General features: G+C 58.3%; 1 protein-coding gene across 10 annotated transcripts in view; it reads left to right on the top strand.

Annotated features, from left to right (window-relative positions):
• The window catches only part of FGFR1 (fibroblast growth factor receptor 1), a 50,482-nt gene extending 37,442 nt beyond the window's left edge, over nucleotides 1–13,040 (top strand). For 6 of the 10 annotated variants that reach the window (XM_043893280.1, XM_043893279.1, XM_043893277.1 and 3 more), the window contains 13 exons: nucleotides 54–177; nucleotides 1,109–1,299; nucleotides 5,357–5,501; nucleotides 7,439–7,641; nucleotides 8,463–8,608; nucleotides 8,809–8,930; nucleotides 9,464–9,574; nucleotides 10,104–10,294; nucleotides 10,898–11,020; nucleotides 11,174–11,244; nucleotides 11,451–11,588; nucleotides 11,752–11,857; nucleotides 12,015–13,040. In XM_043893280.1, coding sequence (XP_043749215.1) covers nucleotides 54–177; nucleotides 1,109–1,299; nucleotides 5,357–5,501; nucleotides 7,439–7,641; nucleotides 8,463–8,608; nucleotides 8,809–8,930; nucleotides 9,464–9,574; nucleotides 10,104–10,294; nucleotides 10,898–11,020; nucleotides 11,174–11,244; nucleotides 11,451–11,588; nucleotides 11,752–11,857; nucleotides 12,015–12,191 — 1,848 coding nt within the window. In that variant the 3' untranslated portion in view covers nucleotides 12,192–13,040. The remainder of the gene's footprint in view (nucleotides 1–53; nucleotides 178–1,108; nucleotides 1,300–5,356; nucleotides 5,502–7,438; nucleotides 7,642–8,462; nucleotides 8,609–8,808; nucleotides 8,931–9,463; nucleotides 9,575–10,103; nucleotides 10,295–10,897; nucleotides 11,021–11,173; nucleotides 11,245–11,450; nucleotides 11,589–11,751; nucleotides 11,858–12,014) is intronic. The other 4 variants (XM_043893276.1, XM_043893278.1, XM_043893285.1 and 1 more) reach the window with 1 other exon arrangement.
• The last annotated feature ends 1,020 nt before the right edge of the window (nucleotides 13,041–14,060 follow it).

Raw genomic sequence — 14,060 nt, 5'->3', positions numbered from 1 at the left:
GCCCACCTTTCCCTCCAGACCCACAGTGGGGCCCTTTGCATGTTTCCCCTCAGGTCCGTTATGCCACCTGGAGCATCATTATGGACTCCGTGGTGCCTTCGGATAAGGGCAACTACACCTGCATCGTGGAGAATGAATACGGCAGCATCAACCATACCTACCAGCTCGATGTCGTGGGTAAGAGGGTGGCGACAGGAGGAGGAGCTTGGTGGAAGGAGCAGGGATGCTGAGAGCACAGCCTGGCAGCCATGTTCACTTAGGGGTAGAGTCAGGATGCTGTGGCATTTATTAGCTCCGTCACCTTCCTTTTTCCCACCTCCCTTTTCTCATCCATCAGTAGAGTTGGGAGGATCAGCGGTACCACAGGTTCATTGTAAAGGGGAAAAGTGCTGTTGAGTCTCTCCTGCAGGAGGTGACTGGCATAGTGGTGGTTAATCTAGCTTAATAGTAGCTGCCACTCCATGGATGCGAGTGGTCTGCCGGGTACAGTAAGTACACCACAGGCAATTCTTCTAGCGCCCTGCAAGGTAGGCGCTGTTGTTCCCATTGTACAGAGGGGCACACTGAGGCTCAGAGAGGTCAGTCTGCACAGACTCCTGGCACTGCACAAGAACGCCGTGCCTCCTGGTGCTGTGGTGCAGCCTCTGCCTTCCAGAGGCTCTGCATCTCCTTCTCTGGCGACCTTAAGGTAAAGAGTTTCGCACCCAGCGTTCTGCCTTGGCTTTGAGGATATGGTATGCAAAGAAGCTTCTGGGGAGTTCCCTGGAGGTTCAGAGGTTAGGACTCGATACTTTCCCTGCCACAGCCCGGTTCAGTCCCTGGTTGGGGAACTAAGATCCTGCGAGCCATGCAGTGCAGCCAAAAAAAAAAAAATACAAGCTTGTGATCCAGGAGGTCCGGGGTAGGATCTGAGGGTCAGTGTTTCTAACAGGCTGGTGAAGCTGGCGCTGCAGTTCCCAGACCACACTGAACAGCGAGAGTCTGAGTGACTGTGGGTTTAGTTACGGGCAGGTAGGCTGTGCTGGTCCTTGGGATGCTCTGTCGGCATCCCGGCTAGGAGCGGCCACGGCAGGGCCTGACGACCCTCTCCTGTCCCGTGCCCCCGCAGAGCGGTCCCCTCACCGGCCCATCCTGCAGGCGGGCTTGCCGGCCAACAAGACAGTGGCCCTGGGCAGCAACGTGGAGTTCATGTGCAAGGTGTACAGCGACCCGCAACCCCACATTCAGTGGCTGAAGCACATCGAGGTGAACGGGAGTAAGATTGGGCCGGACAACCTGCCTTATGTCCAGATCTTGAAGGTAATCCTGGCTCTGGTCTCCATGGGCTGGGCTCGGGGAAGGAGGCCCATATCGCCTGGGGCCCAGGTGGCTGGGGTCCGGCTCAGTCCCCGCGATTGGGCCCCGGTCCTTCTGCTGGGTCCAGGTTCCATCTTACGTGGGGCCCCAACCACTTTCCAAAGGACCAGTGGCAGGTCATGGGTGAAGGCTTGTGGGGCGCCGAGGGCTGGGGGTGAGCACTGCTGGCTTCTGAAGAGCTTGGACGGTGACCGTGCCCAGGCTTTTGGGTCAGCTTCTCCGGGAAGGCGTTGGCACTCTGCTCTCCCACTGCCCACTACCACAGCCTTCCCAGCAAGCATCTCCCAGTCTCTGCCCTGCTTCCCAAGTCACGTCCTTTGTGGCACATGGGCTGATGCCAGGCACGGCTTAGCTTAGGTAGGGCTGGAAAAGCCGAGGCCACGGGTCAGTCCTCAGCGGTTTCAGGAGTAATGGCACTTTCTTCCTTTTTTTCCTCCCACTCCCAGACTTTGAATGTCCCTGAATGCTCCATTAATCCAGGGAAGCTAATTGCCTAATTCTCCAGTGGATCTTGCAACAGGAAGTAACCAGAAGCTGGGAACCTGCTTTCCCTCCTGGTCCCAGCCTTAGACCTCCTCCTCCCTGGCTTGGCTGTTCCAAAGATTTCCCAGCCACCACACTCCTCACCTCGGGCACTGAAACTGCGGTGTAGGAAGTGGGCCTGGGGCCTTGGACCTTGGCTGCCATCTCCATTGGCAATCTCTGCCCTCTTCCTGGAGGAGGGGGTTTAACACAAATGAAACATTTGCTTGGGGCGATGATTTTTTCCATTCAGTTTGTTTTTCAGTCACATGGATTTTTAAAGTCCACTTTTTTGTCCTGCTAATGAGGGAAAGAGGACACGTGTCACCTCAGCCCCTTGCCTTAGCTCCTGGGCCCACCTTAACACTGCACGGGAGCAAATACGGCCACATGTCTGTGTTGGCCCAACTGACGGCGTGTCGTTGGTCTGTTCCAGCATTCGGGGATAAATAGCTCGGATGCGGAGGTCCTGACCCTGTTCAATGTGACAGAGGCCCAGAGCGGGGAGTATGTGTGTAAGGTTTCCAATTATATTGGTGAAGCTAACCAGTCTGCGTGGCTCACAGTCACCAGACCTGTGGCAAAAGGTAACGGGGAGCTGGAGGGGCCCCTGTGCTGGGGGTTTGACGGAGGCCCCGAGCTGCCAGGGCAGCTGTGGGGAGGCCAGCGCCCCACTCTCCCTGTTGGCCTGCTGGGTTTCTAGTGCCCGGAGCCATGGAAAAATACCCGGCCTGGGCGGCCGACTGGTTGGTTCTGTGTTGGTGTCACCCCTCTGTGCCTCGTGTGTGTTCTTGGCTGCGTGTGGGGTGCGTCCTGGGTGATCCTGGAGACTGAGGGTCCGAGTGATGGAGAGGAGAGAGGACCAGCGTCTGCAGCGATGTGTGAGTGTGTGGGTGGGTGGGTGTGTGAGAGAGTGAGGTATGAGTGTGGGGGTGTGTGAGAGTGAGGTATGAGTGTGGGGGTGTGTGTGAGAGTGAGGTATGAGTGTGGGGGTGTGTGAGAGAGTGAGGTATGAGTGTGGGGGCGTGTGTGAGAGTGAGGTATGAGTGTGGGGGTGTGTGTGAGAGAGGTATGAGTGTGGGGGTGTGTGTGAGAGTGAGGTATGAGTGTGGGGGCGTGTGTGAGAGTGAGGTATGAGTGTGGGGGCGTGTGAGAGAGTGAGGTATGAGTGTGGGGGCGTGTGTGAGAGTGAGGTATGAGTGTGGGGGCGTGTGTGAGAGTGAGGTATGAGTGTGGGGGCGTGTGTGAGAGTGAGGTATGAGTGTGGGGGCGTGTGAGAGAGTGAGGTATGAGTGTGGGGGTGTGTGTGAGAGTGAGGTATGAGTGTGGGGGCGTGTGAGAGAGTGAGGTATGAGTGTGGGGGTGTGTGAGAGAGTGAGGTATGAGTGTGGGGGCGTGTGAGAGAGTGAGGTATGAGTGTGGGGGCGTGTGTGAGAGTGAGGTATGAGTGTGGGGGCGTGTGTGAGAGTGAGGTATGAGTGTGGGGGCGTGTGTGAGAGTGAGGTATGAGTGTGGGGGCGTGTGTGAGAGTGAGGTATGAGTGTGGGGGCGTGTGTGAGAGTGAGGTATGAGTGTGGGGGGTGTGTGTGAGAGTGAGGTATGAGTGTGGGGGTGTGTGTGAGAGAGTGAGGTATGAGTGTGGGGGTGTGTGAGAGAGTGAGGTATGAGTGTGGGGGTGTGTGTGAGAGTGAGGTATGAGTGTGGGGGTGTGTGTGAGAGTGAGGTATGAGTGTGGGGGTGTGTGTGAGAGTGAGGTATGAGTGTGGGGGTGTGTGGGTGTGGGGGTGTGTGTGGGAGGGAGGTGGGGGGGTGTGGGTGTGAGTGTGTGTGGGGGGGTGTTTGAGTGTGGATGAGTGTGGGGTGTGTGTGCGTGCAGTGGGTGTGTGTGTGGGTGACGGTGGAGGGTGGGGGTGTGAGTGTATGTGGGGGGTGTGTGTGGTGGGGGGTATGTGTGGGGGGGGTATGTGTGTGGGGTGAGAGTGTGTGTGGGTGTGTGTGTTTGTGGGGTGTGGGGGGGTATTTGTGTGGGTGTGAGTATGGGGGGTTGAGAGGGTATGGGGCGGTGTGTGGGGGGTGTGTGTGAGGATGTGTGTATGGGATGGGTGGGTATGTGTGTGGGGGGGTATTTGTGCATGTGTGTGGGGTGAGTGTGGGGGGGTATTTATGTGGGTATGTTTGTGGGGTGAGTGTGTGTGGGGATATTTGTGTGCATGTGTGTGGGATGTAGGGGAGGTATTTGTGTGGGTGTGAGAGTGTGTGAGTGTGGGGGGGTGAGTGTGGGGGGGGATGTAAGGGGGTATTTGTGTGGGTGTGTGTGGGAGGGGTGAGAGTGTGTGGGGGAGGTATTTGTGTGGGTACATGTGGGTGTGGGGGGGTGAGGGGTATTTATGTGCATGTGGGGGGGGGTGAGAGTGTGGGGGGGTATGTGTGGGATATGGGGGAGGTATTTGTGTGGGTGTGAGTGTATGGGGGTGGGTGTGTGTGGGGGTGTGTGGGGGGTGAGTGTGTATAGGGGTGTGTGAGGGTGGGGGGGTGAGTGTGTATGGGGGTGTGTGGGAGTGTGTATGTGAGGTGTATGTGTGTGGGGGGGTGAGTATGTATGGGAGTATATGTGTGGGGTGTGTATGGTGGTGTGTGTGGGGTGTGTGTGTGGTGAGTGTGTATGGGGGTGTGTGTATGGGGGTGCGTGTGTGTGTGGTGAGTGTGTGGGGGTGTGTATGGGGGTGAGTGTGTATGGGGGTGTGTGGGGGGGTGTGTATGGGGGTGAGTCTATGGGGGTAAGTGTGGGGTGTGTGTATGGTGGTGAGTGTGTATGGGGGTGTGTGTATGGGGGTGCATGTGTGTGTGGTGAGTGTGTGGGGGGGTGTGTATGGGGGTGTGTATGGGGGTGTGTGTGGGGGTGTCTATGGGGGTGAGTGTGGGGTGTGTGTGTGAGGGGGTGTGTGTGGGGGGTGAGTGTGGGGGAGTGTGTGTGTGCAGTGTGTATGGGGGTGTGTATGGGGGGGTGTGTGTGGGGTGTGTGGGGGTGAGTGTGTGTGTGCAGTGTGTATGGGGGTGTGTATGGGTGTGTGTGGGGGGGGTGTGTGGGGGGGGTGAGTGTGTGTGTGTGTGTGAGTCTGCAGCCCCCTGTCCCTCCTGTGTGTGCCCCCCCGGAAACCAACCTGCCCCGCGCCGGCCCCATTTCTCCATGCGCTCGCGCCGCATGCCGGGTCGGGCCGGGGCTGCCGCGCCTGGTGACGGGTGTAACCAGCCATCCGCGTCGCGCCGTCAGGTCTGCCGAGCTCCTCCTCAGGCTCTCACCCTCTTCCTCTAACAGGTCTCTCGCTGCCTGGTGATTTTGTCTGTCCGTTGTTGCAAAGGAGACGCTGGGGAACCTTTCTTCCTCTGGTTATTTGTTTTTCCCCTTCCTCCTCCCCCCTCCCTCTCTGAGAGGCCTCCGGTCCCGGGCTTGTCCATGTGGCTTCCTTGTCTCTTCTAGACGGCCGGAGTTAACACCACCGACAAAGAGATGGAGGTGCTGCACTTAAGGAATGTCTCCTTTGAGGACGCGGGGGAGTATACATGCTTGGCGGGTAACTCTATCGGACTCTCCCATCACTCTGCATGGCTGACCGTTCTGGAAGGTATACACTGTCCTCCTCCTCTCGATGTCCTGCCCTCGCCAGGGGCACGGGGGGAGCATGCATCGCGGGGTCGCGGGAGACACAGAGCCAGGCTCCGTACGCAGCAGGCGGCTCTGGCAAGTCATCCGGCCTCGGGGGTCGGACCTTCTCGGCTCACCCCGGAGCCTTCCTCCTGGTGCAGGATCTCAGATTGCTCTCACTTGTGGGCCTGCCTCCGTCTCTCCCCGGGGCTGGAGTGATGCATGCATGGGATCTGGATCTAACCTGCAGCCGGGCTCTCCTCCAGGGCAGGCTCCTTCCCTCCTCGGGTCCAGCAGTCTTCCTTGACTCAGCCACTCCTTTATCACCAGCCCCCTGAAGTCTCCGAGAGGCTCCCCCTGTAACTGAATATAGCTATGTGTTCTGAAGGGAGAGGCTTGCCACTTGTAAGCACCAGTGCCCTCCACCCTCCCCCTTGCTGATCTCGGTGGGAGAGGTTCCTCCAGACCCAGACAGTGGACTTGAACTGCTTTGAGCGAGTCCTTTCCCAAGCAGCACAGGGGGCTCAGTGGTGCCCATTTATGCTCTTTGGCTCCCAACGCAGCTCCTTTCCAGAGGGGGCTATGGGGGCCGGACCAGGAAGGCAGGAGCCTGCAGCCTGGGCAGGGTGGTGGGCTGGTGGCCTCGGGGCTGGAGCCAGGTGCGGCGCTACTCAGGTTCCTGCGGACTCTGGTCTCTTTCCTTGTCCCTCCCTCTCCTCCTCTGATAACGTGCGCCCCCACTGGAGGCGCAGAAGCATTTTCTGTTTTTCTCCTCGTCACTGTCTTTGTCCTGTGTTGTGCCTCCCAGTGGATCGTCTGTTTCTCCATGCTAGGGAAAGAGAAAAACAGAAACGCTTCTCCCTGTTATCAGCTCTGCCGTTCCTCATCACACCTCGGGGAGTTCTCTTTGGGCTGGTTTGGGGTCATGTCTGAGGCCTCCTGGAAGAGGTCCTCAGGGTGCTGGCCCCTGCGGCTGGCGGGGGTCTTTAATAGGGGAGGGGTGGGGGAAGGGATGTCCTGCTGGATGGGACCCTGCCCACCTCTGTGCGGGAGGGAAAGAGGCTTGAGTTGTGTGGGCTTTAGTGCAGGTGGGAGGCGGGAGAGTCTGAATAGAGAAGAGAATAAAACTACCCCCTCCCTGTCCTTCCTCAGTGTGAGGAGTTAGACCTATGAGTGGAAGTCTTAAAGAGATGTTTCCATATTTATCTTTAATAATCCAGACAACATTTGGAAGCAAAGTTCTGTCTGCAGTTTGGCTAGATGTAGATGTTTACACGTCTGATCTGATAGAGATGACGTAGGCAAAGCTGAGCAATGAAGTCAGGACATACACTGGTTTTCTTCTTTCCTCCCTGCATCATTGTCTTCGCGTTATGAGTGCCACCAGATGCCAGGCGCTGTGGCCTGCAGACATGGATGAGGTGCCACCTGGGCCCTCAGGGTACCCCTGGGCCATCAGTAATGAAAGACCGATGGATGGTTCGCTGTCCCCTGTGATAGGTGTTGACACAGTGCTCGGGCACTGTGGAGAAGGGCCGTGTGCCCATGGGAACACTGAGAGAAGCATCTAGTGCAAGTGAGTCCTCAGCTGTCTCTTGCAGGGCACCAAGTACCCATCCAGTCCAGCAGTCCCTGAGCCAGGAGGGCTCCTGAGTTCATGGGCATGGGCATTGGCTAGCAAGATACAATCCATCCCTCTGGGGATTCAAGTCAGGGTCAGGGAGCCTCACAGATCCCAGGATGTCTGCTGTGTGCTCAGTATCAGGACCCCAATCCCAGCTAGGACCTAGCTCGGTTCGTCTCTGCCCCCCAAATTCCCAGAGTTTAGGAGATGGATGTTGAGTTTCTTAGGGAGCCAGGACCCTAGTGGACCAGCCCTGCCCTGAGCCCACTAACGTCCTGTTCACACTGACCCAGCCCTGGAAGAGAGACCGGCGGTGATGACCTCGCCGCTGTACCTGGAGATCATCATCTATTGCACGGGGGCCTTCCTTATCTCCTGCATGGTGGGGTCTGTCATCATCTACAAGATGAAGAGCGGCACGAAGAAGAGTGACTTCCACAGCCAGATGGCCGTGCATAAGCTGGCCAAGAGCATCCCTCTGCGCAGACAGGTAACAGAAAGTAGACGGGGGGTTCGCACGCTCTGCCTTGCCCTGTGTGTCCTCCCTGTGGGACCTGCCAGCACTCTGTCTTCTCCATGGCCCCCATTGACTGCTTCGGACTTTGGTTTCCGGCTTCCGGGTGGCAGCAGGGGAATGTCCTAAGTGCTCGGGGTCAGGCTCCAAGCTTTTCTGGCCGATGAATCCCGTGAACCCATCTTACCTCAACCACGGTGCCCTGCTCAGCCAGCCTGGGGACTGGGAGACAACCTCACTGGGCTAAATGCCTGGTTGATATTATGAATCTGAGCTTCCCCTGAGGGCCTATTAGGGATGCAAATATGCAAAGCAGAGGAGAGGAGCTGAGCTGGGTCCCAAGATGCCCTCTCGCTCCTGTGCGCCTGCCTCCCCTCATCCCAGGAGATGGAAGAGGGTGAAGGTGTGTGAAAGGAGGAGGCAGGCTTCGCTCCAAGCCATGATAATTCTGGAAGGGACTTCAGGAGTCAGGAACCCCTCATCCATGGCAGGGTTTTCACATAAGAATGGGGACAGGAAGAGAGTTGCTCTTGCACTGATAAGTTACAGCAGAATGTCAGGCTTCATGCTCATGTGAAAGGTGAGTAATCCAAAACCCAGAAAGGCGAGTTGGTGGCAAACATAAGTTATTGTTAGAACCTCAGTCTTCCGACCTCCTGTGGCCTTTCTGCCTGTGTTAGGAGGGAGCACCAGATGCCAGGTCCACACTGCTGCCTTTAGCAACAAGTCCTGAGCGGGGAGGGGAGGGACCTGCCGCCGCTCCCCCATTCCTGCTGGAAGGGTGACCCCACGCCTCCCTGCAGGTGTCGGCCGACTCCAGCGCGTCCATGAACTCCGGGGTCCTACTGGTTCGACCCTCGCGTCTCTCCTCCAGCGGCACCCCTATGCTGGCCGGGGTCTCTGAATACGAGCTTCCCGAAGACCCTCGCTGGGAGCTGCCTCGGGACAGGTGACCACCCCCCCACCGGCTCATTATTCTAATGGGGGCAGTGCTATGGGCTCAGACCTTCAGGGGAGCATCCAGAAGTGACTGCCACCGTCTGCTCTTAGTCGGGGGAACTGGAGGCGGGGGCGGGGGGAGTGGGGGTTCCTGTCAGGTTTGAACATAAGTTACCACTCCAGCTTATCCCACTGTTTGTTTCCCTGAAGACTGGTTTTAGGCAAGCCCCTGGGAGAGGGCTGCTTTGGGCAGGTGGTGTTGGCGGAGGCCATCGGGCTGGACAAGGACAAACCCAACCGTGTGACCAAAGTGGCCGTGAAGATGCTGAAGTGTATGTGGTGCCTGTGTCCCTGCAAAAACGACCCCTTCCCTTTCCCAGCGAACTCCGGGCCTCAGGCCGTTACCTGCACCTGCTCCACAGCCTGCTTAGGTTGTCCTGGAGTTGGGGGGGCATTGCACACCCCGCCATCTCACCATGACCTCACTTTGTTCCTTGGCGTCCGTCATCAGGTGGTGACCCCAGATCCTGGTTTTTTTTTTTTTTTTGGCAACACCAGCAGCTCTCATAAGAGGGAAGGGGAGATAAATCTGGATGTGAAAAGGAGAGGGAAGGGACTTCCTGGCAGTCAAGCAGTTAACTCTCTGCACTTGCTCTGCAGAGGAGATCCCACAAGCCGTGTGGTGCCGCGTGGTGCCGCCAAAAAAAAAAAGGCCAAGGGAGGGGTCATGTAAAGAGAGAAGCAAGTCCCAGAGGAAAGGGACCCCTGGGTGTTCACCTCATCCCCCTCCCTTAAGTTTTTATCCTGTCGGCCTCCCTTCCGACGCAAACGCTTCTCCATCCCCTTCTCTGCTTTGTCCACGCAGCGGATGCAACAGAGAAAGACCTGTCGGACCTGATCTCCGAGATGGAGATGATGAAGATGATTGGAAAACACAAGAACATCATCAACCTGCTGGGGGCCTGCACGCAGGATGGTGGGCGCCCTGCCGGCAGGCTTCCACCCGTGTGGGGGAGGGGCTCAGGCGGACACTCGGGCTCCTGCCATCTGTCTGTCTGTCTGTCAGGGAGAAGATGCCTAGCTGGGGCGTCAGGGATCAGGCATCTCTCAGCCACACTGAGGGAAGTGGGTTGGGGCGAGAGGCCACTTTAGCAATAGTTGGAATGTGTTTCTCGGGGTCCAGCCCGACGCCCACAGGGGTTTATCTGAGAGTCTAGGCACCTGGATCCATGCACACTGTGTGGCCAGAACAGGTGACCTGCTGCAGCCAAGGTCAGGGCTCTGGCCCCAGCTTTGCTTGGGAATGTCCTGGACTAGGCTGAGAAGAATGACTGCCCTTGCTTTCTTCTGGGGAGTGGGATGAATTTCTGGGGTCCCCTCAAAGGGGAGGTGAGGCCTGGGGAACAGGCTCACAATGTGCCTTGGGGAGGGGGTTCCTCCAGGCGAGACTCAGCCCATGCGCCCGCCCGGCGGCCCTGACGGCCTCTCCGCGCCCATGTGCCTAGGTCCCCTGTATGTCATCGTGGAGTACGCCTCCAAAGGCAACCTCCGGGAGTACCTGCAGGCCCGGAGGCCACCGGGGCTGGAGTACTGCTACAACCCCAGCCACCACCCCGAGGAGCAGCTCTCCTCCAAGGACCTGGTATCCTGCGCCTACCAGGTGGCCCGAGGCATGGAGTATCTTGCCTCCAAGAAGGTGTGGCTCCTGACAGCTCCCCTGGGTAGCATGGGACCCTGGGGGGCGGCAGGGCGTGGGGGGGACATCAGAGCCAAGAGAGCCATGTGGCCTTGGGATTGGGCTGGACCAGTGTGAAGTTAGAACGATGATGCCTAGGCTGTAACTGGTTACGGGGAGGAGATGCGATCCTGTGTGAGAGTTAGGTGCAGCTTTGGGTGCTGGGTAGAAGCTGCTTTGTTTGAGCCCAGGCCTGTATGGATATTCTTGGCCAGGGAGACAGGGAATCCCCATGAGAGCCCATGCAAACTGGACAGAGCAGAGAGGGGTTCAGCTCACTGCCTGCAGACTGAAAGCCAGGCACCGGGAGGGGAAGATGCCTGGAGGGTTTGCTGAAGTGATTGGGCAGCCCCAGAGCTGGGGGTGTTTGGATGTCTGGCTTTGACCTACAGGAGAGGGACCCTGTAGCAGGAAACTGGATGGTTCAGAGGGCCGAGGGGTGGGGCAGGTGAGGGCCTGTGAGGGAAGTGGGCCCACCGGCGGCTGCTGACCCTCCCCTGCGCCCACCTCCACCACCCGCCCCCCCCCCCCCCACCAATCCCCCTTGCCCTCTGGGCCCCACAGTGCATCCACCGGGACCTGGCCGCCAGGAACGTCCTGGTAACGGAGGACAACGTAATGAAGATCGCAGACTTCGGTCTTGCTCGAGACATCCACCACATCGACTACTATAAAAAGACAACCAACGTAAGTGCGGGCACTGCCAGTCCTCTGCCCCAGGACTCCGAGCCGCTGGGCTGCCCCCACCCCCACTGGCTGGGTGGGCGGGTGAGCTGGGTCCAGCCCTGCGTCCACCCCTGCCTGCCCCGGGCCACCCCAGCGTCCCCGTGCTGCTTGCAGGGCCGACTGCCCGTCAAGTGGATGGCACCGGAGGCCTTGTTTGACCGGATCTACACCCACCAGAGCGACGTGTGAGTCTGAGATAAGCAGTTGCTGGGGAGAGTTTCCAGGGCGGCACAGCCCCACATCCTGTCTCAGAAAATGAACGAAACGTTGCCCCTTCACTTTGTCCCCAGAAGTTGACCCGCCCTGGTCCCCTGGGGTCGAGGACTTGGGGGGAGAGGTGGTGAAAACAGTGGGGGGGGCCTAGCTCTATGCCCACAACGCTCATCCACAGGTGGTCTTTTGGGGTACTCCTCTGGGAAATCTTCACTCTGGGCGGCTCCCCGTACCCTGGGGTCCCCGTGGAGGAGCTTTTCAAGCTGCTGAAGGAGGGACATCGTATGGACAAGCCCAGTAACTGCACCAACGAGCTGTAAGCCTGAGAAAAGATGCCTGGAGTCCTGGGCTGGGCCCTGGGGGCGGGCTGGGCTCGGGGCATAGAGGGAGGAATGGGGGCGCGCAGCCAGCTGCCCGCGGCCCCTCCGCCCTGAGCCTGTCCTCTCCCCCCCCACCCCGACCTCGCCATCCTGCCCCAGCTACATGATGATGAGAGACTGCTGGCACGCGGTCCCCTCACAGAGACCCACCTTCAAGCAGCTGGTGGAAGACCTGGACCGCATCGTCGCCTTGACCTCCAACCAGGTGAGGCGGCCTTGCCTAGACCCTGTGTCCTACCGACCCGAGTTCTCGCGTATTCATTCCAAGTTCTCGCGGGATTCATCCCGAGTTCTCGCGGAATGAATCCCGCCGCCGCGGGAAGGAGAGTGTGGGTCCTCCATCTTTTTGTCTCCTCCCTCAGGAGTACCTGGACCTGTCAATGCCCCTGGACCAATACTCCCCCAGCTTCCCCGACACCCGCAGCTCCACCTGCTCCTCCGGAGAGGATTCTGTTTTCTCTCACGAGCCCTTGCCCGAGGAACCCTGCCTGCCCCGACACCCGGCCCAGCTGGCCAACGGCGGACTCAAACGGCGCTGACTGGCCCCCACACCCCGCACCCCTCCCCGGACTCCATCCTCAGCTGTGGCCCCGCCCCTGCTCCCGCTGGACTCGCTGCCTCCCCTGTGCTCTGCTGGCCGGCCTCCTTGAGGCCCGCACCCCCGAGCTCCCCTCCTCTCCTCCTCACAGCCTGACACAGAGGAGCAGGAAGGCCGGTCCTTGCTGACGGCTACTACGTGGCCTGCCAAACGTTGGACCAAGACCCCCTCCCTGCCGCCTGGAGGGTCAGGCAGTGGGGGCCGAGCCGCCCTCGAGCGAGAGCCGACTGAGTTTTCCTGCATTGGTTTCGCTTGCTCTGCACAGCCCATGTGCCCGTGTTCTGGTGGCAGGTCCTCGGGCTACAGTGGGAGTTGGGTATGGGGGTGGTCAGCGTTCGGGCCTCCGCAGAAGGCGACCTCTGCCCCGACAGATAGTGCCAGTGGCTTATTGATTCCGGTACTAATTTGCTTTGCTGACCAAATATCTGGTACCCAAGGGTGGGGACGCAGAGGCCGGGAGCCGGCGGCGTGGCCCTGGGGCCCAGCCCCAAAGCAGGGGCTCTGTACATAGCTACGAAGAAAACACAAAGTGTATAAATCTGAGTATATATTTACATGTCTTTTTAAAAGGGTCGTTACCAGAGATTTACCCATTGGGTAAGATGCTCCTGGTGGTTGGGAGGCATCAGTTGCTATATATTAAAAACAAAGAAAAAAGAAAAAAAAAGGAAAATGTTTTTAAAAAGGTCATATATTTTTTGCTACTTTTGCTGTTTTATTTTTTTAAATTATGTTCTAAACCTATTTTCAGTTTAGGTCCCTCAATAAAATTGCTGCTGCTTCATTTTTATACGGGCTGTGTGACGCGGGAGAGGAGGTTGGCTGTGAAGGAGCGAGGCTGACGGGCTCTGGGGCTCTGTCCCGAGGTCTCTTCCCCATGGGTCCTGCTCCGAGGCTTCTGGACAGCCCGCCTTCCTCTGCTGGGCTTTGGGAAAGGCAGGGAAAGAAGGCAGGCAGCTGCGTGGTGGGCAGGTAGGGGGCACTGGGCCCAGGGTCAGGCCCCACGGCCCCCTCCACCACACGTTTCCTCGGTGGAAATGTGGAGCCCTCTGGGGTCTGAGAGTCAGACAGGGAGCTGAGGGCCCAGCTGGGAAAAGCCAGGCGTGGGGCTGAAGTGATGAAGATGCAGGCCACGTATGGTTTGACCGGGGGCAGCAGGCACTCAGACCCAGGAGGGTGCCTGCTCCTCTGTGAGGGTATGGTTCTGCCTGTGCTGCTTTGTCAGGGAGGAGCCGTCACCTAAGACCAGCTTTACATCCAGGACCCTGGCTTCCGGTTTCTTGTCTCCCAGGCTATTCTGTGTCCATCATGCCTACCCCTCCCCCTCAACACCATTCTGAATTCGAGTGATCAGACCACATGTGCTGGGGCTAGCACTTGGCCTCCTCCAGTTCTTCCCGTAGGAACTCCACCCCAGCCCTCAGGAAAAGGAAGACATTCCGTGAAAGTGTGCATTTTGGCTGCTGGGGAATTCTCTTCCTATGCCACCTGCTGGTTATCCCTTTCCCCCCACCAAGTAGGTGCTGGCTCCTTGGAACCTTAGGGCTCACTCAGGCTGTTGGTTCGCAGCCTCTGCCCCCAAAGCTTGCTCTTCGCCGGATCCCTTCTGAATATAAAAGCAAGTCCAGTTTAGTTTGTGTCGGAAGAATGGGGTTGCTCCTAAAGTTTCCTTTCTGAGCTGTTTCTTGGCCCATTTTAGTGTTGGCCCCTGTTATAAAGTTCTCTCTTCTGCTGGGTAGCTCTGAGAGTATGTGACTGTCAACATATTCTGATTTGTGTTCACGTTTAAGGAAGGCATACGCTGGTGAAG

This window comes from Cervus elaphus, chromosome 32, assembly GCF_910594005.1.
Source record: "Cervus elaphus chromosome 32, mCerEla1.1, whole genome shotgun sequence".
NCBI classification, from domain to species: domain Eukaryota; kingdom Metazoa; phylum Chordata; class Mammalia; order Artiodactyla; family Cervidae; genus Cervus; species Cervus elaphus.
This window is presented reverse-complemented; position numbering and strand designations above follow the sequence as displayed.